The sequence below is a fragment of the Antedon mediterranea genome, chromosome 4, assembly GCF_964355755.1.
Source record: "Antedon mediterranea chromosome 4, ecAntMedi1.1, whole genome shotgun sequence".
In the NCBI taxonomy this organism is placed as follows: Eukaryota; Metazoa; Echinodermata; class Crinoidea; order Comatulida; family Antedonidae; genus Antedon; species Antedon mediterranea.
In genome coordinates, this window is record NC_092673.1 from 4,776,280 (window position 1) to 4,803,812 (window position 27,533).

Sequence of the window (27,533 nt, forward strand, 5' to 3'; positions counted from 1 at the left end):
AATTTATTGTTATATTGATTAGGATGCCTGCTGTATGCCTCTATTATTAATATCTCCGTGAATAAACGTTTGAATAATAATAGCTATCAATATTGCCATTGCTATTTATATTAGGCCTATCCATCTACACGAAAACACGAAATAAAAAACTCAATAGCCATGGTTATAAAACAATATAATCTTTAATTTGTTTGTAAACAACTTCTTGTACCAATTTATTTCATATACAAAACATGTCACAACACTCGACTAGTAACAAATATTTTAGACTTAAAATTTATGTAGAATTTAAAATTCTAAGTAGGCCAACATGAAACATTAATTAACTTATTAATTTATTTCGAAGCATTTAAAACAGGACTAGTTACCACATAAAATACAAAATGGCAAGTTACTAATTACAAATACATAATTACGTAACTACTACATTCTATAAACCCAAATTAGGTAGTGATGAGAAGAGAATTCATTAAAGACAAAAAAAACTGTTAATCATTGGATTAACTCGATAAAGAATACGGTAAGCATCAATATTATTTGAATGCGACTATATTTTATCTCCGTCGACGCATTTGTGTTAAAACCACTTTCAGTATTTTGGAATATTGAACATTAATTTCTAAAATTCCGATTGAATATGGTAATTTCAACAATCGGATTGGTAGCTGTAGCTCTGTCTACACTATCAAACTTGATGTGAAATAAAAATGTGATGTGCCCAAATATGGTAGTGATATACCCATATATGTTATAGTGGTATGACATCATCATGTTCATGTATGGGCACATCTTTTTTTGTAGACAGAGCTTTATACTTTGATACTTTAATAATCAAATGCATAATTTACTGACTAATTCGTAACGTTCCATAAGATAGCTTTATAACCTGAATATTAATACAATAGTAACCAATATAAATCCGAGCAAAAGGCTGTTCTGATTTATTTTTGCAGATTGTGCACCTGAGGTTATATCATCAACGACATTTATTTTCCATCCGAGAAAGCGGTGAGTGTAGCACTGAAGTGAAAACAAGTATTAAGAAGCATTAATTCGTTGGTAAAAATAAGAATACTGTTACAGAAGCCACGCTCTGATCAGACGACGACGACAAATAAGTGCATGCATGTGGTTGGTAGTCAAAGAAGTAAAATCATTAAAATGTTATTAGGAGTTGTAAGGCCTAACAATTGTGTCCTCATGGTTAGTGAAATACTATGACCAACGTTGCAAATCATATCATATCATAATAACATTTATTTCCTTCATAATATACAAAAAAATATAATACACAAAATTCATGACAACAAGAAAGATAGTTAAAACGGTATCGATCCAATTTTACTATAGGAGTGGTGGGCCTACAATTTTACTATAGGAGTGGTAGGCCTACAATTTTACTTAGGAGTGGTAGGTCTAATAGTTGTGTCCTGTTAGAGAAATACCAATGACCCACAGTATAGGAGTGGTAGGCCTATAATAGTTTTGTCCTTGGTGGTTAAGCATAAGTCTATCCTGTTGCATGACGAACCATTATTGTTTTGGGAGAATAAATAATAGATTTAGTTAAGGACGGTAAAGAATAGATAAATTAAGTTCTTTACGGTGATCTACGTGAAAACAGTGTTGTTACTTAGTAGTTTGATTCTGAGAGAATTTATTTCTAACAATCGCTTTATTATAATTATGCTAAACAAATTAGGAAATGTAGCCTGCAAAAATGAAAGTCTGTAAATTGTTAAGAAACTGTTAGGTTAGAAAAAGCAGTACAGTTATTACAGGCCTGTTTCAATTCAAAAGAAAACTAGCGTCATACTGAAATATAATAAGAAATCGCATCGAATTAGTAAAACAAGATTATTTTATTAGATCCATTCATTAGATGCCACCGCCTGTAGAATATTTAAAATATGTATTATAGAGATCTGGCCAATTTTCTCCAAATAAAATAAATGAATGTATACTTGAATGAAAGAGGGATGTACAAGCAAGCAAGTTTATTGGACTCTTGTGTATATACTGTAGTACAGTATTTCACATAGAGTGCATTGATATAGTAGTAAAGCCTATAATGTAGCGAGAGCACAAAAGTATTCGCAATATAGTAGAAAAAGAATTAAGTGTTAATAAATCCGCGGATAGCAAAACAATAGCTCGACAATTGAGACATCAAGGAACAAAACAACTCAGAAAGTTGTAAATCCGAATTTAAGCTACAAGCAAGCAAACAAGAGAAACAAAAAGTAGCAAGTATAATTGTAGATTGTGTAGGCCTATCCTTGAAGAAGAGTTCGATCCGTCATTCGTCTCATCCATTTTATCCGTGGTAGTTTTTTCCATTCTTTTCAAATCCGTTATTTCCGGAGATCTTGCAGTAGTCGGGCTGGCTGTAGTCGGGTTGTCGGTGGTTATTCCATTATTAGTGGGCAAAACCTGATCCTGAACTTCAATTTTCCATCCGAGATAACGATGTGTGTAGCACTACAATATTTAAAATTGCCATTACGTTTTTTTAACAACCTGCTTTGGTTCATGTTGGGCAGGTTGTCTTCGCTAATTAACCTTAAATCGGTCTTTTTTTTACACTCGTCATTCTCTAATGCTTTGTCTACACTATCAAACTTTATGTAACAAAAAAAAATGTGATGTGCCCATATATGGGCACGATGATGTCATACCATTACTATATTTGAACATATCACTACCATATTTGAGCACATCATATAGGCCTACCTTCTTTGTCAAACTAGTTTGATAGTGTAGACAGAGCTTAAAACTCAACTAGTTGTTGTGATGTAATACTGTTTGTATTGCACATTGCTGATATACTACTTTATATTTAGAAGTGAAGAAAAGATTTTAATTGGGACAAAAACTAAGCAGGAAATAAATTTTGAAATTAAGAAGCCAGTTTTACTAAAGCCTTTGTTAGCCTACCTGATAATAAACCAAGTCTGGAGTATTTTCATCCGGTGTCCATACGAACTCAACCGGTTCTGACGGAGTAACACATTCTTCAGTTAATGTCTCGAAATACTCGGCAAAAGTGTCGGAATTATCTGCCTGGTCTTCACCATTACTAACATACGCACACAATGAACCATCTAAAAAGATAAATAGGCATACAATTATCACCGTCTTTATTACGCAGATTATGAACAAATTAGCGAAAGTTAATATTTCTGTATTTATAATTTGGCAAATGTGTTTTGGATATTAACAATTTGCGATAATATACTTACTGAATGGACCAGCATAAATTTCCAAGTCACCCTAAAAAGAAATGAAAATATTCTATATTTAATCATAATGTAAACTAAAGGCTTGGAAGGACATTCACAGATTTCCCCACATGCTATAACTCAGAATTTAAACAATACTACACACGGTAGGCCTAGATATAAGAAAATCTGCGTCATTGAAAACTAACGTCCCAACCGAGACTCTTTGCTAGACCTTAAGTTGCTACTATAATCTTTTTCATGAGTTTGAAGACAGGGATTTTCCTTGTTCATGTGGTCTCAGAGCAGTGTTACTTTAAGTAAAAGAAAGACACAGCAACAGTAGCAGACAGAATCATTGGTAAAGACTTTAGCATAAACAGTATAGTTATGTAGTCTGTTTATTGTCTTTTTTATGTTAGTCCACCAGTCGACGTTTCGATTTTTGACTAAAAATACAGTAGTTCAAGCTCAAGTAGTATATACGTATGAAACGCCATGTACCAAAATGTTACTAATATTAAGTCCAAACTCCGTCTGGAACCCAGACTAACAGTATAGTATGATTACCGGGATTTCATTTGAAGACAATGATGCCAGTCCACCAGCAGCGTCGTTCGTGATGTAAACCGGGTGATAATCGGCTGGACGTGCAGGATTGGAGCCACCGAATATTCTAAACGTGTAGTTAAGGCCTCGTTGAACCTTCAGTTCGGGAATGAGTACTCCATTAATGTACAGGGCAATACCCCACCCCGCATTACCTGAAAGAAAATATTTCAATAAGGTTGAACCATTTTGTATGATTAATATGTAGTGGTATTGGCGTGACGACGACATTATTGATGGCATTGTTGTTCACATAAGAGAACGACGACTGCCGATCAAAGTATTTTCCACTGTGCGCATGCGATGATATTCGTTCGTTAATTGCATCCCCACCCGGCCCCGACACTTACCCGTGACGGCAGTGTATCCTCTTTCACCACCCGATGGACCAATCTTAACATCAAACGTGGTTATAGTTGGTGGAAGTGTATTAGCAGCCCATGGTTCCAGAGCTGGTGGCTTGTCTCCCGGTGCTAAAGGCTGACACGTATTAGAAGCACCTCGACCAAAGTTAATCTGCTTACCATTTCCATTGCTGCCACCTGAAATAGTATTTATATTAATAAACGTTCGGATCGGTTCTCACTTGGACGTAACGTAACCACGTAGGCGCAACGCAAATGAAATGGTAAATCGCAAGCCAACGCGTCTTGATTCATCAAATTACTTTCTGTTCATTTACATCATTTTGTTGCGTCCAATGAGAACCAATCTCTCCGATAAAACCATATTGTATTTTAAACCAAACACTATATATGGGTTTGTGACGCATTGCTTACTATACATTAACACCAGTATTGTAGGGCTACAATACCAATAATTCTAGGTCTCATGCTTTGTCATAGAGATATTATGCCTAAACAGTTAGTATTTATCCAGAATCGATGTGCACCTGCATTGTACAAATATTAAAATTTAACACAAAACATTTCCACGAACCAGCTTTATGTAAAAACCTATCATTACATTGATGTATTAATATTCATATTTACATATTATATAACACCTAAATAAATTCCTGTCATTTGATAGGACGAATGTGGGTCACATGGCGTGCAATAGTACGCACTATTAAACGATCGTTGATATATAACCTTTCATCATTCACCTCATGCCATTATTTGTACCATTACACTCATAAACATTCATTATTTGTATTTACCTGTTGGCGTCCTCGTTGCATGTTTAACCGCACGGCCATCTGGATTAATCGGGCCAATTGCCCATGATATATAAACACTACTATCCACAGGAATAACAATATCAGTTGCATCGCCTGAATGGTAAAAACAAGACTTTCATTGCTTGCTTCATCTTATAATTACCGAAGTGGTATTAGGCCGCATCGGTTTTAATTAATTAAAGCCCCATTCCCTACGTTTTTTAGATCTAATTTAAGATCACAAACTATATTTAATGTAAAAATAATACTATATGGTCCTATTGTGATAACTTTTTTCGTCTTTAAACGGTTAAAAATGTGAAAAATAAGTCGATTCTAATAATTATAGCGGCCCGCTATAAATCCCAAAATGCATTGCGCGCGGATTGATATTTTTGTTTTTCACCTGTAATTCGCCCACTTTTCGATCGATCGTGAGGCCAAAACAAATGGAAGACTCCTAACTTTTCAGCGAAAATACCGGGTTTTCCCCAATTTGTATCAACGGAGTCTGGCAAAAATAGAAAGACAATTAATGCAGCAACTATACAACGTCAGGCTAGGTATATAGCTCGCGTACGATGTTCGTACGTTACCGATGTTTACCAGCTAGGCCTACAAAACTAAGCCTAGCTAGGCTAGGCCTAAGACCGTCCACGAGAGGTCGATCGCCGCGAGCTACTTAGGTAGTGCATTGTTTCTCACTTTTTATCATAATTTACCATAAAACGTACATTTAAGACAAGGAATGACATGGTTTAATGTTTTTAAAGTGATATATATGTATTATTTTCCAAAAAACGTCCAAAATTGCAGGGAAGGGGTCTTTAATGATTTGAAGTGGATTGTTTTACGAACGTCCTTGTTAAACGGATTTTTTAAAACTCCACAATAATCCGGGAGAGATAATTAACAACTGCAGTATTGTTATATTTTGTTTCTTTGGACGCACCTTCACAAGCTGAAGTTTGCCACTGATAAAAAAGTGTATTGCCAATAAATTATTATTATTATTATTATATGCACAAATTAAAGTAAGTTCATATTAAGAGATTGTCTTTTCTTACAACCATACGGTAGGCTTATTTGGCATGGAGGAACTCAAAAGATTACCTAAAAAGGCTATCAAACCACGCGATATGAAACACTGTAGATTTATTATCGTTTCCTTATTTAGTCAGGGCCTAACTAAACTCTTTCCCGTTTGTATTTTCCACTCTAATAAACAAGAGATATTTCCGTTAAACCCGAAATAATAATAATAATAATATCACTGTAAATGACGCACCTCATTTTCCCGCTTATTTCGTTATTGCATTAACTTATCTTTAATTGAATTTTAGTTAGGCCTAGGTCGGAATAGTTATGAGAATACCACCTACCTGTATTAAGCTGTCTTGTGTATTTTATAGATGTAATACCGTCTTTTACAGACCCTTCCACATTAGTAACACTATCCGATCCAAGGTTGCTTGACTCTGTATCAGCACAAGCGCCATTACCACCAGAACACTAAAGAACATAATAAATGATAATTATTATATCATATCCACTAGTAATATTAATTATACTTTGCTTGACTCTGTATCGGCACAAGCGCCATTACCACCAGAACACTAAAGAACATAATAAATGATAATTATTATATCATATCCACTAGTAATATTAATTATACTTTGTTTATATGTTAATAGACGTTTTCGTGCATTATTATTCAAACGTGGTATACAGACTTGTATAATACCCTATAGTAACAACAAATATAGCGAAATAAGAGCTGCAGTAAACTACAATTACTGGAGGCAAACTATTGTAAGTTCTCTTTAAATAACACTTGTTCATTTGCATAAATTACCTGTGCGTAAGCGTTTAAATTATAATCCACGGCTCGACCTTGCGTCCCGTCAAACCAAGCAACTGTGACGTCAGAACCGACCATACTTGTCATCGAGTCAGATCCACTAAGACCAAACGCCATATAGGTGTCGGTATCAACCACTCCCTTCAATTCAATGTCAATTGATTGGCCAGTAACTTGCCAAAATACTTGAAAAGTATCGCTTAATTCTTCACAATTTTCGAGAGATGGTTCTGGCTGAAATATAAATAAATAATAAACAATAATAAGTCATCTGAACAGACACGAAGTCTGGATGATACATACACACTGAACGATGTATGATGATATCTAAATTGTAGGCCGGCTGGTTTTTTGGGGGTTTTTTTTGGTAGAAAAAATGTGACTCCACAATGACGGAACACTATTAATATTGAAAGAAACATAATTAATAAATAGCAGATTATTAAATAAGTTATTATAAGTTAAGCTGTGGTACTCAAAAGTTACTGATTTACAACTTAATCTGAGTTGTAGTCATTACGATACCAATGTAAATGTTGTAGCCTAATCATTATATTAATCAAACTATAACAATCAAGTCATATGCCCTCCTCATTATGTATGAGTGGGTTCCAACTCTAGGCCTTACTGATTAACTTCAATTTTGTTTGCTTTGTTTGCAAATGTCGTATTGAAAATTTGAGTTGAATCAGTATGACATATACGGTACGGTAAATAAATGTATTATAAATTCATACTGTAGGCTGTTGAACTTGTGGAATACCACTTGGTGGAACTGAAAGTGAACCTGGGACATCAACATCTCCGAAGTTCTGCCTGGCGATTTCACACCACAGGCCGATGTGACCAATATCAAAAACTGTCAGTACACCGTCAAATTTTATTGTTATATCTTCACCGTTGTATCTTCTAAGTACCGTGGTTTTACTGAGAAGTAGAATTTACATTATAAATAAAATGTATATGCCTATTTATTTATAAGCCTACACACTTAGTAGAGGTCAAAGAAAAAGAAGATTCATATTATAGGTTAAATGCGATAATAATCGCCAAAGAATAAGTCTAGGCCTAAATAGGCCTACATTCCTAAACGGCTCGGGAATCATTATCAAACAGAGGGATAGCTACAGGAGGAACACATTATTTTGTATTGTTGTCGATGGAACACGCAAGAATCTGAGCACACCATATTCTGTAGTCGGCCTATCTTTCTGGTACATTCCGTTAAATTCCGTATTATAGTAAACAAGCAAGTGAGTAACATACTATACTATGGAAATGTGTACATGCAATTTACCTTCCATTCTCATCTGGGACACGATACCCTGATGTACCTGGTCTTGTTCCTTCACCAACCCAGAAATATGCAGCTAACAAAAAATAAACACAAATTAGTAGGCCTAAATCGTTTTATTTTTACACTGTTTGTAATGCACTGTTATTTTTTATTCATGTGCCGTATGAGCTTTTACTTGTAAAAGTTTTTTTTTTATAATTTCAAGTTTTAGCAATGTTCAGCAGGGAGTGGCATCGGGTTTGATGTTGCTTTTAAAACATATTTTTAAATATATCTGATTTAATGTCATGTCAATGATAAAAACAATTAAAATTGTTGTATGATAAGAATTGTATTGTTCTTGATGCAGATCATGACATCGTCAGATTTTTTAAAATATTAATTTCATCGTAACATAATGATTATCTACCTATAGCTCTAGCCTCTCAATGGCCAGATAATATAAGGTGAATTTCAATTAAGCGATTCTCGGTGCTGTAGTCCTATGTATAATAATGTATATAGACCAATCAAAGGCACATTCTAATACATGCGAACATGTAGGTTACACATGTAATTGAGTTTAAAATCCGAACACAGCCTAAGATGGATTTGCTTTATGCTTTATAAGCCGTATTGTAGTTATACATTATACGCAAAGTGTGGGCATATGGAATCATAGTTAACTGTTTTAACTAACCTGGTCCGCGCCCGTCGTAATCTAGATTGACAAACTTCACGGTCTGCGAATCCATAATTATGACGTCATCAGCGTGTACGTCATGAACTCGTGGGTTGAAACCAAGAACGCCGAGAGAAAACGGAGCCGGCGGTTGAAAGTTTGACGATATAATGATTTGTCCAAAGTTTGCCTATACAAAGTAAAATAACACATGTAGTATTCCTACTAATTCTAAAAGTAATCTGTTGTAGTATTGAAACAATAAAAACACCAATACAATTTTAAGTAACGTTCTTTCTTTGATACAATTCGAGAAGTATACGTATATTTTAGTAGATCTACCTATTTTCTCGGATCAATGTAAAAGAACGTAATATTATGAAGTAATGAATACAAAAAAAGTAATATAAAATTATCTGGAACCAACTGAATTTCAAGAAAATATAATAGGCGGAAACAATATTAATCTCTACACTATATTCATAGTCCTCTCCTCACTATTTAAACATCCTGGATCCGCCAGGAGTGGAGTAAAGCATTTACACAGTTAGTATTTATTGAGTTCTTTTGCTATAACCTTTCTCCGCCAAAAACGGAGGCTTTCTCGCCATGTTTACACTATGGCCAAGGGTTTTATACATTTACGTTCACATTGAAGTTCTGTTGGTTTCACGGGATGGAAGACGCACCCGAGGTGTGTGACTTTTGAATGAAAAGTTTCACTGGCCTCGCGCAAGTAGGCCTACAACAAATGCCCAAACATATTATATTTTACTAGCGAAGTGATCTCACCGCAAATAGACGACACCAAATAGAAATCCAGTTATAATCTGTTATCACACGACCCGCTGGCAATCTGAGTATGATGTTGGCGTTTGTGTATGCACCCAACGGATTGTCACTTTTAAAATACAATAAAGCATTGATTATTATGTTAAATACAAAATTATATTTTTGCGGTACACCATGTATACTAAGCTTGAATCGCACCGTAAGTGATTTGACCAATCTCAAGCGATGACATATTCGCTGTCGCTTGTCATTGATCAACTCGCTTGCGTTGCGTCTACGTTCTTGTGTTGCTATAGTGGGAACCAAGCTTTAGTTCTGAAAAGAACTGTTTCAATCAATAAAACAAAAAAACAATTTTATGCTAGTCTTAAATAGTAAAGATAAGCTTGGACCACTTGGACGCAGCATAAGAACGTGGCGTAAAGCTAGTGGTATAGCTGGCTAATGCTAATGGTACCGGTAGTGATTATGTCCATTATATGGGCACACACAATTTTGTTGTCACATAAAGTGTATGTGTATAGTGTAGACAGAGCTTTACAAATCCATCCATCCATTCTTGTTGCCTTCTTAGGTACACCATGTTCTTAAACAAGGGACACGTCTTCTGGAGTAATGGAAAATTAGGAGCGAATATAAAGTAGAAAAGTCTTAACATACTGTAGGCCTACCTTCCATTTTCATCAGGAATTATTTCTCCACCCGAAGATGGATTAGATCCACTTACACCGGCCCAAAAAAATGCATCTATAAATAAAAGAGGAACAGACAATTATTAAGAGGAACGGTAATATAATGAGTTCATGTGCAGTAAAAAATGGCAGAGGTCCAATTAATTCAAAGAAAACGATATTAAACACAACGTTTGTATCTACGATCTATAGGAAAAAAAACTAGAAATAGTTCGAATACTATAATCCTCATGTTTTTATAAAGCTCTGTCTACACTATCAAACTAGTTTGACAAAAAGGTGTGAAGTGCCCAAATATGATAGTGATATGTCCAAATACGGTAGTGGTATGACATCATCATGTCCATATATGGGCACATCACATTTTTTTCACATAAAGTTTGATAGTGTAGACAGAGCTTTAAATACAGTAAAAACTAAAAATTCATGATGATTTATAATGGTATTTATTCCCCAATTTTACGTTTCAGAATAACGTTCATTCCTGAAGAAAACAATGTTTTAAGACAAATAATAAGAATTCATGCGACTCTATTGTTGGAAGTGACGCAAAAAATATGTCATTGTTGAAACATATAGGATACTTCAGTTTCGGAAGCACCATTTATTGACACAATGTCAAGGGCCTTTGAAGTTCTATAAAAGGTAATTAGGGAAATACAAAACTGCTTAATAATCTGGTATAACATTATAATACGGTTTGAAGGGCAAATTTGTTTGCTGGTTTAAATTGTTAAAAACAGTTTAGAATTAGTTTTGTTGGTTTCTGTCATCAAAAGTATTAAACACTGTATTAAATACTGTAATTGAAGCATTTAATAGAAGAGGGTGACATTTTCACTTATTATTATTATTATGTGGCCTAGAACCAATATACACACCTGGTGCTGTTCCATCATAGTTAAATCCTCTCACCCATAGTGTTGTGCTATCAATGGCATGGACACTACCAGAAACGCGATGAGCAAAAGTAGTAAAATCTCCTATTTTCTTGCCAAAATAATTGGCAAATTCCTGTGCATGAATAACTTTGAAGGAAAAAATAAATACAGTATTATTTTAAGCAAATTATACAGTTTAATAAACTAGAATTTATATATTTATAAAAAATCAATAAACGTATAAGCCTAAATGACATAACATTTTGCTTAATGAAAAAGTATCGCAAAGTAGCGGGAAAATAACGCCCGCAGCCTATATGCATTTATAAGGAAATAGCAAACAAACATAAAAGTCACATGTTCAAATAACGTTTCTTCACATAGAATCTCTAATCGACCCATGTGGCCGTGTCATTCAGTATCGTTTCCGTGACGTATGTATCAATATAATTAGTAAAAGTGCATTGCTTTTGTCAAATGAGGAACCTGTGTTAATGTATTCCAACCAACCCGGCATCCAAAGCCCCTGATCATAACTGGGCCCTCTGGGAGACCTATCTTGTGACTGAGGGTCGCCCAATAAATTCATCTTCTTTCCTTCTTTAGTTCAACATTATAAAATCACGTCTTTTACTTATCATCTAGCACACACTGAAGCTGTCTACACTATCAAACTAGTGGTGTGATTTTTTTTTGTCACATTAAGTTTCAAAGTGTAGACAGAGCTTTCATAACATCAGGGAAGAGTGAAATTACAATAGGCCTACTTCTCTGATTACATAAACACAATTTTTGGCCTAAATAGTATGACTGTGTCGTGTTCCCGGTCATGAATCGTAAACAAAATAAGCCTTGCCTACTTTCATATCTTTGAGTATCAGAAATACCATGCCATGGAGTAAAGAATTTGTCTTTACTCCATCATCCATGGGAATACTGTACTTTATCTTACTGACAGCTTATGGAAAGTAAGAGTGCATAGAATGGTTAAAAACTTCCAGAATACCTCAGAAGAGAAACTGTCTGAAGAATACGACCATGTTTGAATCTTATTCTGATCGATACAGATAATAATATACACTCAACCAATTGTATTTTATATACCCTTATACATAGCATAAGTTAGCCCTACGTGTTTACGATGAACAATACAAAACCTACCTGTAAACAAACTCGATACTATGACAATCACCAAATTAAATTTCTCCATTTTGTAAATATCTGTCGTATGAACAACACCAGTCTGTAACACTTGTAACAATAGCACCAACTATTATAGTCAGTCATACGTCATGCATCAATTGTTTAAATACCTGTTATCTGATTCGTCGGTAAAACCAAACAAATAATCTAACGTGACTAAGCAAAACAAATGCAGAAAAGATACGCCTACCAGAACAATATGGTAATTTATTGTCAATAAACAAGAAAATAAATATAATATTTGTTACAATCGTATACCAGTTATATATAAAACTAAATATTTCTTACAAAAAACCGCTCACCTTTTTTGACGTAACACTTTTAAACGATTGTTCTTTCTTCATTAAATGATGCTTTTTTTAAAATTGATATTCTATTTAATAATTTAAGAAATAATGATTTAGGCCTATTATGAAATATTTTTGTTTAAAAATCAGTAGTAAACATTTTGTGTAACGTAAAGATAGTCTGAAATTAGCAAAACACTATAATATTAACTGCCTAAGGATGTTTAAAAAAAATGTAATTTCCACAATTAATGGCTGTTTTTCACTAAGCTCGTAGTTTTAGTATCAGTAAAAGTATGATCAACATAAATAGACAATTTTGAGAAAAAACATTTTACGTAGGCCAATGATCAACATTGCATTTAATAACTGATCACTTTCTTATTTTACTAGTTACTAAGATCAATAACTTCCCTTTGAAATACTATCTCAGTGTAAGTGAATCCATTTACGAGAAATCCTTAATTCTCTAAAGCGTGGTTCCCACTAGCGACGCAACACAAGGACGTAACGCAACGCAAGGGAATTGACCAATCACAAGCGATGGCTTATTCGCTTGTGATTGCTAACTGTCTATAACTTCGCTTGTCATTGGTTAAAACGCTTGCGTTGCGTTTACGTCCTTGCGTTACGTTCAAGTGGGAACCAAGCTTTATATCAAGCCTCATTCGCCAAACTACTGTAGTTGATGAGCCCAAATATGGTATTGATATGACATTGTTGTATGGGCAGGGAGATACAGTAGGCCTACGCAATTCAATAAAACTTTATTATCCCAAACTTCGGGGGAATTTCATTTGCTGTTATAGACCAAAGATTCATAAACAAGCACAAGCACAAAACCAAATAGTACACCAATAACATCAGGTTCATATTTGCACAGCATTGTCTTTTTAGAGTACCATTGTAGGATATAACTGCAGTAGAAATAAATGATTTATTATATCGCTCAGTGTTTATTTTTCTCATGATCTGCAGGAGGACCAACATTTGAGAGTATTTGGAACGAGAATGAATTTATCCTTCATGATATTTCTAATCTTATTTAAAATAAAGTCGTTTTTAAACAATCCAGTGGTGTGACTTGATTGCTTATAATCTTACTGGCTTGGTTAGTGATTCTATTTTCTTATCACTTTCTCTCAAAGAATTTTCATGACATAATAGAATACTTTGTACAATGGATTTATAATAAAGAATTGATTTTATCATCAACTTTTTTTTTATCTTTTGTGGTTAACCACCACCTTTATTCATTCAATGTTACATAAAAAACAATTACAGAACTCATATTATAAGTTTACATTATTTTCTGCCTATTTTTTTGTTATGTTATCTATTGCATATTTAATAAAAAGTTGTTTACTTATGAAACGTTAGTTATCATAATTTGTGTGTCTTTCAGTTTATATATTTGTATATACATATAATATCAATACATTCACACGCATATATATAGAAATACGTCATACTATATATCAAATATAATATAATTAAAGAATAATAATTTTTATCTAATTTTAACAATTTTTAGCCTCTTAACTTTTCGTGTGTGTTTTTGTAAATTGTATTTTATATTTTTGTATTTTGCCAGTTTTCAAATCACATTTCTGTTTTTTAAATGGACAATAAAGTATATATGACTATGACTATGACTATGACTATAAATCCAAAGGCAAATTTCTGAAAAAAATGACAATGCTGTGGGTATCAGTGGCTGGATCTCAATGGAGATACAAAAAAAAAGCGCGAAAAGCTAAATCAAAACGATAAAGTAAACAGCCAGAAAAGTTAGCAGAGCTTTCGGGCAAACACTAGCCCTTCATCAGTGCAAGTGAAGGAATTTGGATAACGTCATAGCATAAAATATATATATATACATACACACACTTGCACTGATGAAGGGCTAGTGTTGCCCGAAAGCTCTGTTAACTTTTCTGGCTGTTTTACTTCTCGTTTTGATTTAGCTTTTTGCTTTTATTTTGTATCTCCATTGAGATCCAGCCACTGATACCCACAGCATTGTCATTTTTTCAGTAATTTGCCTTTGGATTAATATACACATATATATATATATATACCCATACAATATATACACATATGCATACAATTAACATTAAAACCAAGAACGATAAGAAATATACACAAATATAATAAATTAGACCTATACGGGCATAAAAAAACCTATAAAATATCATAAACTTTAAAACTTCAGCCTTATATTTAACACGGAAATCAATTACCATCTCTTTAGTTTTATTAATATTAAAATCTAAGTAATGTACATGAATTAATATTGATTTGGTATTACTATAATTACTATCTTCAAAACTGCAATATAAAAGGACACACACTATACAAAGTTCAATTTTCATTTAAAAACTTTACAGGTTGTATCTATTTTCTTGTTAATCTCAGATTTCCAAAATTTGCTAAAATAGCCTAATTGGCAATGTTTAAATTTATTATTTTCAAATGATTTTTCCCTTTCGAAAAAGATAAATTTTTAAACAATTTTTCTTGAATATGCCATTTTAATGTCACATTATAATAGTTATCCATTTTGAAAAACAAAACATCAAAAACAAAATTATTTACCTTAAACAAACTGTGATTAAAGCAAAAAATAGATGGGACAGCAAATGGATTTTTGGTTAAATATGACCATTTACTTTGTAATTTTATAAATTAATGAAACATTATTTTCTTTCGGTTTTTTTTCTACGAAAGTGATTAACTTAAAACTACAAAATAACCTATTCAAAGTCTGATTTAATTAATCTTTATTTTTCATGTTTTGTAGGGACAATTTTTAAATAGTTTTTTAATGATTTTTTTAGTTTAAACTTTGTAAATATAGTGTAATTTTAGTACGTTACATTTAAAGGTCTAGAGATTTGGGTTGGGATAGATTACTCACGAACACGACAATATTCACACGGAGTTTAGTAGATTATGCTATACTAATATTAACAACCACAATAACAATATGGTGCATAATTGTATTAGGTCATGGAAAGCGTAAGAAAGAATAATTAGGTTAAAGTATTGGTACGGCCAGACTGCTTTAAAAAAAACCACAAACAAAAATTTGTATAGAAAGTAACAACATTGCATGAATTGCATATTTCGTTGATGAAAACGCGTTAAACGCAATAAATTAATTATGCGTTATAACGTCTTCTTGGTTTTCCCCCAGGTCATAGGTTATTTTAATAATATAGGCGCGAGATTGTTGTTGGAGGTGAAAGATTGACTTTTGCTAGGCCTGGAAAATGTATCAGAACAAAGTTATTTAAATTTATATTGGCATTTTTGTGTCAAATACACGTCATCTACGATTTCAGCATAGGTAAAACTACATTGTTTTAGAGCTTTGGGATCGGGAATTCGATCACACTCGTGTGAGTGAGGCACGGCAACAGTAGAGAGAGAGAGGGGTAGGCTATGTGGAGCCAGCACGAGAAAGCCGGGATTCATTATTATGCTAGGCTAGGCCTAGGCTAGTTAAGTCTAGTTATGAATTCTCACTGAATAATAATTACTACAGACATTACTTCCTTCTTTTCGCAATGTGGTATTTGTCAGAGGCCCTACTAGCCTACACACACAGGCAAGCCTAGCTACTAATTAGAAATAAGCTAGGCCTGGCCTGGCTAAAAAACTAAAGCCGAGAGGCCTAATCATAAAAATGAGGCCTAACCTAGGCCCTATAGCTGACAGTCATTTACCATTTTTAAAGAGTTCTTCCAAACATCCCATCCTCACAGTCTCACAGATTTCCCAAATGCTTATTTATACTGTACAATATGTTTATGTTTGAATAGCCTACGTTAATACTGTATGTTATATTTTTAGATTGCCTAAAAAATATGAATTCAGCAGAAGCACAGCCTTCCTCTAAGACGAGGAATGAACGTGTGATGCGAAGGGAACATGTACGCAAGGAAGAAGAAAGTAAGCTTGTTTAAATCATTGACATAAAAGTTTTGATCAACTTGTTAATTTTAAAGCCCCATTCCCTACGTTTTTTAGATCTAATTTAAGATCACAAACTATATTTAATGTAAAAATAATACTATATGGTCCTATTGCGATAACTTTTTTCGTCTTTAAACGGTTAAAAATGTGAAAAATAAATCGATTCTAATAATTATAGCGGCCCGCTATAAATCCCAAAATGCATTGCGCGCGGATTGATATTTTTGTTTTTCACCTGTAATTCGCCCACTTTTCGATCGATCGTGAAGCCAAAACAAATGGAAGACTCCTAACTTTTCAGCGAAAATACCGGGTTTTCCCCAATTTGTATCAACGGAGTCTGGCAAAAATAGAAAGACAATTAATGCAGCAACTATACAACGTCAGGCTAGGTATATAGCTAGCGTACGATGTTCGTACGTTATCGATGTTTACCAGCTAGGCCTACAAAACTAAGCCTAGCTAGGCTAGGCCTAAGACCGTCCACGAGAGGTCGATCGCCGCGAGCTACTTAGGTAGTGCATTGTTTCTCACTTTTTATCATAATTTACCATAAAACGTACATTTAAGACAAGGAATGACATGGTTTAATGTTTTTAAAGTGATATATATGTATTATTTTCCAAAAAACGTCCAAAATTGCAGGGAAGGGGTCTTTAAATAAAATTGAAGAAAAGTTTCAATTACGATAATTTAAGAAAATTCAGGAATTGCCTTAAAAATTACTTCAATATCTAATTACTATAGTATAAGTAAAGGAAAGCCAGAATTACAAAAATTATTTCATTTTAAGTCATTATTTGGACGCACCTTTATCATCAAAGTATGCCACTGTTGTAAAAGTGAAGTTTCCAATAAATTATTATTATTAAATTACAAACATAATTATGCCGTGCTAAATAATAGATAGAATAGAAACAAGTGACGATTTGCTGGCAATATAAAAAAGAAAAATAGCCTATTTTTTTTTAGACTAGTTTTATATTTATAATTCTTCCAGGAGAGTTTGAGGGCATGTCTAAAGAAGAGGAAGATCAGATTAAGGTGTGATATTAAATTATATTGTTACTACAAAATGATATTTGGTATAAATACATGATTATTTAGTATTTAGACAAATTACAATTATTCAAATTTATGTTATATGTTTTTGAATATTCTGTGTCATTAACTTGTATTTGAATGTACACCTTGATGACTAGTGAAAACAAGTTTTTTTTGGCTATTATTACTTAAACTGTATTGTTTATCATCAGTATTGCTTTACTGTCTTAAATTTCAGCAAGCCATTGCGCTGAGTATATTAGATAAAAATGGACTGGGCGAGGAGAACGAAGTCTCACCAACGTCCGAGGAGGACAAAGTCTCACAAACGTCCCTAGTAAGTAAAATTTGTGTGGCATACTTGAACTAAAGTGCTTAGATGTGATTTGATTATGTTCAATGACTTTTATTTTTTATTTCATAATCTTTTAATGCATTGTTTTTTTTTTTTGGCATCACATTTGTTGTCTATTAACCGCAAGGTGGATTATTCCACAGTGAACAAATTGTCTACATTTAGTGCTCAATTTGATCGGGATTGCTTCAATGATGTAAATATTTGCCGTAATTTGATTCAGGGGATTAAAATTATACTTGTAACTATGTTTGGTTAAAAAAGTGTTCACATAAAGCGTGGTTCCCACTAGCGACGCAACACAAGGACGTAACGCAACGCAAGTGAATTGACCATGGAGCTATAAAATTTATAGCTCCATGAATTGACCAATCACAAGCGATGGCTTATTTGCTTGTGATTGCTAACTGTCTATAATTTCGCTTGTCATTGGTTAAAACGCTTGCGTTGCGTTTACGTCCTTGCGTTACGTTCTAGTGGGAATCACGCTTTAATAGACGTTCTACTATATTTATTTAATTAATGCAGCAGATTAAACACAATTTATAGAGAAATAAAAAGAAAGTTGTTGATAAGTTATAAAGCTGATTGATAAAAATAATTGATCTATTTAGCCAGTAGACAGAGATCTTAAATTTGCTGTTGTTTAATTCAGGGGGTAGCCCTATTAAATGTACATTTTGTTGGGTCCTAAAAGTGTCCCCATAATAAAGGTTATACTATATTTATTTAAGTTTGAAAGCTAATTTGTATAAATCATTGATCTATTTAGCCAATAGATGAAGATCACACAGAAAAAAACACCATAAATTCAGGTCAACAATTGTCTGATTCGCAAGTTAGCGATGGATTTGGTGATAACGCAGATGAAGTTGGAAACGTTGATAAGCACGAGCAAGGTAACATTAAAGAGAAAGACGACAATAAAGATGCGCAAGTTAGCGATGGATTTGGTGATAACGCAGATGAAGTTGGAAATGTTGATAAGCACAAGCAAGGTAGCATTGAATTGGACGAGAAAGATGACAATAACGACCAATCAAAGGATGACTTTACATTTCCTTATTCGGTTGAATCACACAGCTCACCAAAGCAACAAGAGGTTGGTGACAATAAAGGGAATGGTGACAATGTCGAGGATGGGGACAACAATGGACGTTGTGACAATGATAAGGATGATGACAACAGTGATAATAGTGACAAAACTGATATGGATTATGAATGTGGTAGAAGTTCTCCACTATTTGAATCTGAACCTGATATTTGTTTGGTATATTATCTATTTCTTTCACTTTGTACACAATAATAATAATAAGAATCTAAGTATTTTTTTTTTTTACCATATTTAATGAGCAGCAGTGTCACAAGACAAACATATACACAAGATGCTCTACATAAACAAAGTCTTATTACAAGTCTTTGGGAGTGGAGTTGTAAAATCCTGACATATGACAGGACTTGAACCTAGGATTGGTAGCCAAGGATCAAAACCACCAAGCCACATCTCCACTCCTAAATGAGATTTAACATAAAGTATACTACTCAGGCATATACCTACACGACCTTCAACAAAATATTATGGAAAACGTGCCTTTTCCTGGTCTTTGGAGCGCCCTTTCCAAACTCAATCAGGAATGCCGAATCGCACCACATTCAAACTACTCATCCAATCCTACCTTTTCAATTTGCACTTTCAACATTAATTAATTTTTGTGCTTTTTACATTGATAGTTCAGCGCTTAGAGGGGCCCTGCATTTTGCGCTGTGTAAATCGAACATTATTATTATTAACTACTTTCGTATTTTTAAAATCAAAATCATTTTTTTGAAACAATATGATTGAATGACTTTTTTTTGTTAATTTAGGTTGAAGATGAAGATATGACCCAGATTTCTCACCAATCGAGTATTCATAGGTAAATTATGTAGATGTTTAAGAATCTTCCAACTTTATTCACATCATACATTAAAAACAAACAGTACATTATGTGAAAACAGGCCAAAATCAGCTGACTGGCATACTACTACTATAATGCACGGTCTTCAAACAATATTCACTAATGGTTTTTAAACTACACACTGCATTGACCCTTTGCACTCTTACAACAATCCTGTCATGGAGTGACAATCAGCATTTTCTACACTCAAATTGTCACTATGCTATTTGAATAATATTGATTTATAATGAAAATGTAGTGCACTGCTGTGGTGGGACTATTGTATTTATCTTAAGTTCATATACACTACATTTATGAGAATGCTGTCAAATAAATTAAAGATAAAAATGATTTTTTTAAAGCGATATTAAATTTCTTTACAGTGAAATGGATATCTTCGCTGTACGGAAGGACAGACTAAGTTTAAAGAAACGTAAAAGGGAGCCAGTTGACACAGAACAACCCAGGAAAACACCAAAACTTGAAACTAGTGTTCATAATAAAAAGGAGGAGGAATCATCTGAGATTTTTCCATCATCAGAACCATACATACCTTTAAAATGTGTGGATAAAAGGTAAAAAAACTATGCATTTTGATGTAGTTTTAATTTTGTTATCTTGTGTCTTCTGCCCCATGGTTCCATTTCCAGTTAGTTTCACTTAGCTATAAATTCATGCCACTATTTGGATAGCTTTAAATTTATAAGTGGTCAGATGTTTTGGCCTACTCTGACGTAATTTTGTACTTTATACTAGGTACATTGAGAAGTAATTCTCAGGTGGGGCTCAAACCCATGACCTCCAGATCACTGGCGTTCATACCTCTAGACCACCAAGCTTGCGCTGATGGCTAGGGGTTAGATTCGAGCCCGAGTAAGCAGCAGGTACTTTACCAACAGACTATTGCTGGACCTCAGACATAAGCCCATGGGAATATTACAGTTTCCTCACTGAGTCTTAGCTGACTTAATTTACCTTTTATTGTTTATTTAAAGAAATCAAGAATATAATATATATTGTAACAGAATTGTTCTTTTTCTTTTCATATTTTTCTTCAACATCATCAATAGACCAGTAAGTCTGTTATTTTAAATTGTATATTGTTTAAAAAGAAATATAGTTTGTAGGATTTCTATATTATAATAGCACTAACCCAAAATTGGTTACTCTATCTTCTAAACTGCATGATACTATTGCCGAACAATTACTTTGCGATGACTGACAATTCGTGGCCAATTTTGTCTACGTCACAATCAAGTCACATGGTTGGTGGATGGATAATGGCTAGTATTATTCATTCAATCTTTTATTTCGGAATCTCTATGTAATTGCGTATTATTTATTTAATTTTGATTAAGTATATATTTCTTTTGTTTATTCAGATTTTAAAGAAATTAAAACCATTATATGCTCCTGACAATGCAAATGCCAACGATTACACTTCAATTATTCTTACTATGTTAAACAAACAACTACAAATATTTAGAAGTGCTCAACGTGAACTCTCCAAATTTGCCGCTATGGGGTCACCTGTTCAAGTCGGCCCATTTATGAGGGGCTGCCTGAAATATCGTAAACGTTCCGAAAAACCGTTTGTCTTTTTTGACAGTAGTGATGATGAACCTGAAGAAATTAATAAGTCGGGAAAAACTGTAAAATCTCAAAGTGACGCGCTAGGGGAGAATAATCGTAATGTGAATTCTGCTCGGAAACGACGAACGCAAAGCGTAATACACAACACGTCCGATTCCGATTTTGAAACCGAGCCAAAGAAACCAAAATTAAGTAAGCAACAAAAAAATCCAGAAAAAAGCGGTCTTGATATTAAGAATGAAGAAATTCTTGACGATGATGTTTTATATGCAGGAGAAACGCAACCTTTTTTTGAAGATGACATAAATGAACAACTTGATGATTCACTGTTAAATGACAGTCCAGTTCAAATTGTGAGTGTGGAGTCTGACCAGGAAACGGATGATGGTCAAGATGCAGATGGACAATCGGGACAACCTTCAGGTCATATAGACTCACAAAATTTAGACAAATCAACTGAGAATTCTGAAGATAAATCCTCCAATGATTTAAAATTAAAATCTGATAATTTTGTTGATGATGATGCAGTATTGGATGATGTAATTGAATCAATACTTGAGGATGATAAAGAACCTCATCAAAATGAAAATGAACCCAAAAAACACTTTCAGGATGGTAACGATAGTGACGTGTCATCTGGATCTGGACCTATTGTGATAAGAGAGAAGCGACCAGACAATTCTCAAGGCTTTTTTGCGCGCAAACGTCGAGCTGATACCGGTGCTTCCACAAGCAGAGGTCTAAGGTCAAGGCCACGTGAACAATCTCCTGAAATTCCATTAAAAAGTCAACGTAGTGAAAGCCCATCTTCAAAACTAACAAATTTTGATATAGATAAGGTTAGAAATGAAAAATCTAAAAATACAGTAGAACCACTTCTATTCAGGGGACACTTTCCAGATGTTGTCCCCTTAAGCTTGGTTCCCACTAGCGACGCAACGCAATGACGTAACGCAACGTAAGTAATTTGACCAATCACAAGTGATGGATTATTCGAACAGTGGCTTGTCATTGGTCATCAAGCTTGCTTTGAGTATACGTCCTTGCGTCGCGTCTCTAGTGGGAACCATGCTTTATTAGGGGCTCTAATCTATCATTACTTTAAACCAATTAATACTTTCCTCTCACATATTATTGATATTTAAAGCTCTGTCCACACTATCACATTAGTTTGACGACAAAAAAAAGTGTAATGTGCCCAAATACAGTACAGTAGTGATATGACATCATCATGTCCATATATAGGCACATTTTTTTTCACATTTAAGTTTGATAGTGTAGACAGAGTTTAAGTTTGTATTTATTTTTTCTAGAATGGTATTGCTTGTCCATTGTGCAATGTTCTCTTTCATCCAGACATGATTTTACGACATGCATCAGAATGTAATGGTCCTGTAGAAGAAGGTAAATAAATAAGACAAATTTAAAATCAACTAAAGCAGAGTTACTGATAAACATTTTTATTAAATTGATATTTAAAGTGATATTTACAATAATTTTAACTGTATTTGAATTATGATTTTAAATACTTTAGAAACTACAAATAAAGAGACTGAGCCTATTGAAATAACAGAAGTGTTAAATTCTGAAGATGATAACTCGACTGGCAGCCAAATGGAGCATGACCATACAGGTGGTTGGGTGTTCAGGTACGGTAGTTTTAAAGGTAGACACTAACTTATTGTAGCTATGGGTAATAGGTGCAGTAGCTACAGAAACCAAGAATATGGTTTTGTATCATAATGTATGATCACAAAAAATATATGGTATGCCGGAATTTGATTATTTGTTGACACATGAATTAGGACGATGACTTTCGTTTTGTAAGCTTCATACATATTTTCTTTGTAGCCTACCACATGTCAAAAAGTCTATATAGTACACTGTTGATTCATCAGTTGCCTCTTTTATTTGTACAAAACAAAAAACCCTGAACAGCTCATATACTTTATTAATTTTGAAACATCTCGCTACGGCCCTGTCATAAATTCTTATTGCCACATGTTTTCTTCAATTGTTACTATCACCACAACACTGATTTTCGATTTTCTTTTTAATTCCTTTTACAGTGAAGCAGTAACAACTCCAGTAGCCAAATATGGTAGCAAAAAGAAGACAATATTTAAACCTGCTGAAGAAGGTATGTAATTGTCCACCTGCTTATTAAATACATAATTGATTCAAATAAACATAATGTTTTAAAATAAATTAAATCATTTTAATATGTTTTTTTATTTCACAGGAGATGTATATAGAATCTCTAGTAGTAGTGATGAAGATATATTACCATCAAGAAGGTAAATATTATATTTTGTAATGTTATAGTATGAAGCCTTTTCTACACTATCACACTTTGACAAAAAAATGTAATGTGCCCATATATGGACATGATGTCATAACACGGGAATATCACTACCATATTTGGGCACATCACACTTTTTTTTGTCAAACTAGTTTGATAGTGTAGACAGAGCTTTAGACACGTTTAACTACCATATTTGGGAATATCACTACCATATTTGGGAATATCACTACCATATTTGGGAATATCACTACCATATTTGGGCACAGTATGAGTAGTTGAATGATGAGAAATACTGTACAGTAGGACAGCCTGATTCTGTCTTCCAATGAATAAAAATATACTCCCCATTCAATAAATACAAAAGTGTTATTACAGTGTATCTTTACTAGCACACCTACATTTCCAACGTAAACTTTGTTCAATTAATCCTCTGCTTCCATCTTGAATGTCAAAGGTTAGACGAGAGACTAACTAAAAACTGTAGCGCTTGGTTTTTGGTTGTCGAGTAGGACAGTTATTAACCAGCCATGCGTTGCATAAAATTCTAAAAGATGTTTACAAAAAAACCATAGAACCATTCAATAGAGCGTGGTATGAAATTAACCAATCAAATTGCAAGGATAAACTCAAGTGAAGTTTACTATTACAGTCCTATTAACTGGAATGAACAATCACAATTTATGATCAGTTTTTAGAAAAATACCAGCACACCAATGAACTTTACAAGTATGATAGATAAAATTTTATGAGAGCAAGACAAATTGTAATATAAACCTTAACTTCAATCAGGTTTTATTGCAAATTTAATTTTTATTGGCATTGAATCATACTCTTGTAAAGGGGGCACCTTTAGAATCCAATAATCTTAATGTTGAGAACAAACAGAATGATAAACTCAAAGAAATTCTATTAAAGTAACACTTACAATTCATACAACAGCCGCAATAAAATCAATATTTATATCTTTTTTAAAAACACTTTTGTAGAACATCGCACGACAACATCAGCAGTGGTCCAGACCATATTGATCAAGTTGTGTCTGATATGGTTGGTAGAAAACAGATGTCAATAAGTGTGCCAAAAGCAACTAAAAGACAAAGAACTAAACAACAATCAAAGAACAGGTAACCAGTAGACATTCATACTTCAATGTGCCCTAAAAGCTGACCAGATTGTTCAGTAATTTAGGCAAATTACCAAGGATACAAAGTCATTTCATTCGCTGTCCTCAACAGTGGTAACCCTTTTCGCAAGATGATCTACACAAAGTCATAAACGTTTTGGAAGTGGAGTTATATTTTAATTAAAGACAATCTTGGCATCTTACAGGATTTAAAACCAAGACCCTGGGATTGGTAACCAACCATCTTCATTCAACCAACAAACCAACTACAACTCAATTCAGTGTCTAGGATTGCTAAACAACTCTCTAGTTATTCCTTATGCACCAGGGGACATTGGGTACAGTAAATACACTCAGTGGCATACCGCAGAGGCATGGTTTAGGAACCCTAGGTGGCACTCCAAGGCTTGAGGCAGGGCTTTTTTACCTTTTTTCGACATATTGTAATGCCTCTTTTTCCTCTGGGCACTGCCCCATAAGCTCCGGAGCCACTGGGTTTAGCCAGTGAGCGCTCATAGCTCATAGCAGTTACACCACTGTATACACTGTCTGTGGTACATATTTTTGCGGTAGTGTCTGAATAATCTATTTCTCACCACATAGGGTCAAAGAAGAAGCCATGGAAACTTGTTTTATGTGCAAGAAGCTTGTACCAAAATCTGAGTACCCTGAACATGTGAACGCAGAACTTGAAAAGCAGAACATGGAAGAAAGCTTACACGTTGAAAGTCAGCAACCGTCTACTTCTATAGGTGAAAGGTATTATGTTTACAGTATGACACAGTTCTGTAGATAAGTTAATTAGTTATTGTCATGACCATAAACATAGGTGAACATGAATACGCCACACAATGTTATACAGTACATAAAAGTACCACACATACCTACTGTAACTTTAGACACTAAAGCTCTGTCTATAAAACTTTATGTGACAAAAAAATGTGATGTGTCCATATATGGACATGATAATGTCATATCACTACCATATTTAGGTATATCACCATATTTGTGTACATCACACATTTTTTGTCAAACTAGTTTGATAGTGTAGACAGAGTGCACTAGCACCCTAAGCTAGGGGCTTGTGGTATTATTAAGTGGTGTTTAGGGGCAGGAAATTTTTTTTTTTTTCATTTTTTAAAATGACTGATATATTTCTTCATGAAGGGTAAGAAAAACTGCTAAAAGAAATACAAGAAAAAAAGAAAAAATAGAAGACGACGAAGAAAAGGAAGAGGGTGATCTTGACGATCTCATCGCGTTCAGTCACAAAAAAACACAGGAGGACGACGGGGATTATGATGTTGAAGATGATGTTGAAATAGATGAATACAGCGACAACGAGGATACGCCAACGGGTGGAGAATTCGACGTTAGCGATTCTCCGATCAAAGCTTTCCGTAACATAAAAAACATGCCTTCTGGTTTCATAGACTATAACAATCAGTTTAATAACAAACCAAAGAGGGGAGGGCAGGTTAATGAAAAATCATATTTCCCGACGACATCAAAACCACAGTCTAGAGGTCGGAGGAAAAGAGGTGGAAGAGGGAGAGGCGGTGGACGCTTCCGCAAGAAAAAATAAATGATGCTTTTTATATGGTACTGTTTTTCCTTACTGTATCACATGAAACAGTGAAAAGGTTTACATAGAAAAGTCTGCCTGTGGAATCTGAACATGCCTTTTTTTGCTTTTAGGATTTTTTTTATTGAAACCCTACTAGGAAATGGTATAAATACACATTACTTTTAAAAATATAAAAAATTTAGATGCAATCAATTAGTTTACATTGCAGTATTATGTTGATTATGATAATGTGTTAAAACATGTATGATGGTGCTATCCCCTACATGATATGATTGTCATGGTCTGTTATTGTCCATGGGTGCTTGACCGACTTTTCTTATCTCCATTTATGTTATCTCTGATAAATTGGACAAAAAATACATAAAGTAATATGTAAAACAGAAGATCAGGATGATGATTAAGCAAAATAACGATGATTAAAAACGCAGAGAACATTTTAAATTTTAATTGGGTCTATACGATCGAATTGATTATGTCATCTTAGGAAAAATTAAAAGGAAAAATTTCTAAATTCATATAAACTAGTTTTTAAAATTGTGTTAAAAAGTCTTTGTTAAGCTCTTGTCTACACTATCGAACTTTATGTGACAACAAATGTTTGTGCCCATATATAGACATGATGATGTCATCACTACCATATTTGGGCACATCACTACCATATTTGGGCACATCACTACCATATTTGGGCATATCACTACCATTGGGACCATCACAAACTAGTTTGATAGTGTAGACAGACCTTTAAACTTGTTCAATTATTAAAATGTTTATAAATTACAAATAAATTTATATTGTAACAAAAGACGAAAGGATGTTTTAGTATGCGTATTTTGAAGACGTCGAATTGATATACCGTAATACAGTACCTTCAATTTTTTATTAACCTGTTGTCAGTACGGGTCGCCCTCTCGATGTCGTATTGAATATTGTGACGTCACACA

The 27,533-nt window shown here is 33.8% G+C and overlaps 3 protein-coding genes across 4 annotated transcripts; 2 read left to right on the plus strand and 1 right to left on the minus strand.

Moving 5' to 3' along the window:
• Positions 1-193: 193 nt before the first annotated feature.
• On the minus strand, positions 194-12,412 carry LOC140046409 (protein Skeletor, isoforms B/C-like). Of its 2 annotated transcripts, none has more exons than XM_072091056.1 (15): positions 12,338-12,412; positions 11,177-11,323; positions 10,275-10,350; positions 9,604-9,712; positions 8,830-9,001; positions 8,151-8,223; positions 7,591-7,780; positions 6,848-7,087; positions 6,375-6,504; positions 4,993-5,106; positions 4,181-4,372; positions 3,792-3,985; positions 3,243-3,273; positions 2,938-3,104; positions 194-1,020 (listed from the first exon to the last, which is right to left on the minus strand). In XM_072091056.1, exons 1-15 carry the CDS (start codon positions 12,384-12,386, stop codon positions 880-882), a joined length of 2,025 nt encoding a protein of 674 aa, XP_071947157.1. In that variant the 5' UTR covers positions 12,387-12,412; the 3' UTR covers positions 194-879. The 2 variants fall into 2 exon arrangements, with proteins under 2 accessions (XP_071947157.1, XP_071947156.1); XM_072091055.1 differs by lacking the exon at positions 194-1,020 and adding an exon at positions 1,396-2,481.
• Positions 12,413-15,878: 3,466 nt separating this feature from the next.
• On the plus strand, positions 15,879-21,372 carry LOC140046694 (uncharacterized). Its single transcript, XM_072091402.1, has 8 exons — positions 15,879-16,018; positions 16,525-16,623; positions 17,648-17,691; positions 17,930-18,028; positions 18,819-19,316; positions 19,913-19,962; positions 20,367-20,558; positions 21,366-21,372. Exons 2-8 carry the CDS (start codon positions 16,539-16,541, stop codon positions 21,370-21,372), a joined length of 975 nt encoding a protein of 324 aa, XP_071947503.1. The 5' UTR covers positions 15,879-16,018; positions 16,525-16,538.
• LOC140047923 (uncharacterized) lies at positions 21,372-27,400 on the plus strand. The gene is made up of 8 exons (XM_072092953.1): positions 21,372-22,415; positions 22,890-22,980; positions 23,111-23,225; positions 23,646-23,716; positions 23,819-23,873; positions 24,868-25,005; positions 25,608-25,763; positions 26,172-27,400. Exons 1-8 carry the CDS (start codon positions 21,441-21,443, stop codon positions 26,587-26,589), a joined length of 2,019 nt encoding a protein of 672 aa, XP_071949054.1. The 5' UTR covers positions 21,372-21,440; the 3' UTR covers positions 26,590-27,400.
• Positions 27,401-27,533: the final 133 nt, after the last annotated feature.

Bases quoted from the DNA above. Each gene is read 5' to 3' on its own strand.
- LOC140047923 (XM_072092953.1), top strand. From the start codon at position 21,441: ATGTTAAACAAACAACTACAAATATTTAGAAGTGCTCAACGTGAACTC. The intron at 23,874-24,867 runs GTAAATATTATA...ACACTTTTGTAG, and splicing joins GATATATTACCATCAAGAAG to AACATCGCACGACAACATCA. The intron at 25,006-25,607 runs GTAACCAGTAGA...CTCACCACATAG, and splicing joins AAACAACAATCAAAGAACAG to GGTCAAAGAAGAAGCCATGG.
- LOC140046409 (XM_072091055.1), bottom strand. From the start codon at position 12,386: ATGGAGAAATTTAATTTGGTGATTGTCATAGTATCGAGTTTGTTTACA. The intron at 11,324-12,337 runs GTAGGTTTTGTA...TTTCCTTCAAAG, and splicing joins AGTATCGAGTTTGTTTACAG to TTATTCATGCACAGGAATTT. The intron at 8,224-8,829 runs GTTAGTTAAAAC...ATTTTTTGTTAG, and splicing joins TTACGACGGGCGCGGACCAG to CTGCATATTTCTGGGTTGGT.
- LOC140046694 (XM_072091402.1), top strand. From the start codon at position 16,539: ATGAATTCAGCAGAAGCACAGCCTTCCTCTAAGACGAGGAATGAACGT. The intron at 16,624-17,647 runs GTAAGCTTGTTT...TAATTCTTCCAG, and splicing joins TGTACGCAAGGAAGAAGAAA to GAGAGTTTGAGGGCATGTCT. The intron at 18,029-18,818 runs GTAAGTAAAATT...TGATCTATTTAG, and splicing joins AAGTCTCACAAACGTCCCTA to CCAATAGATGAAGATCACAC.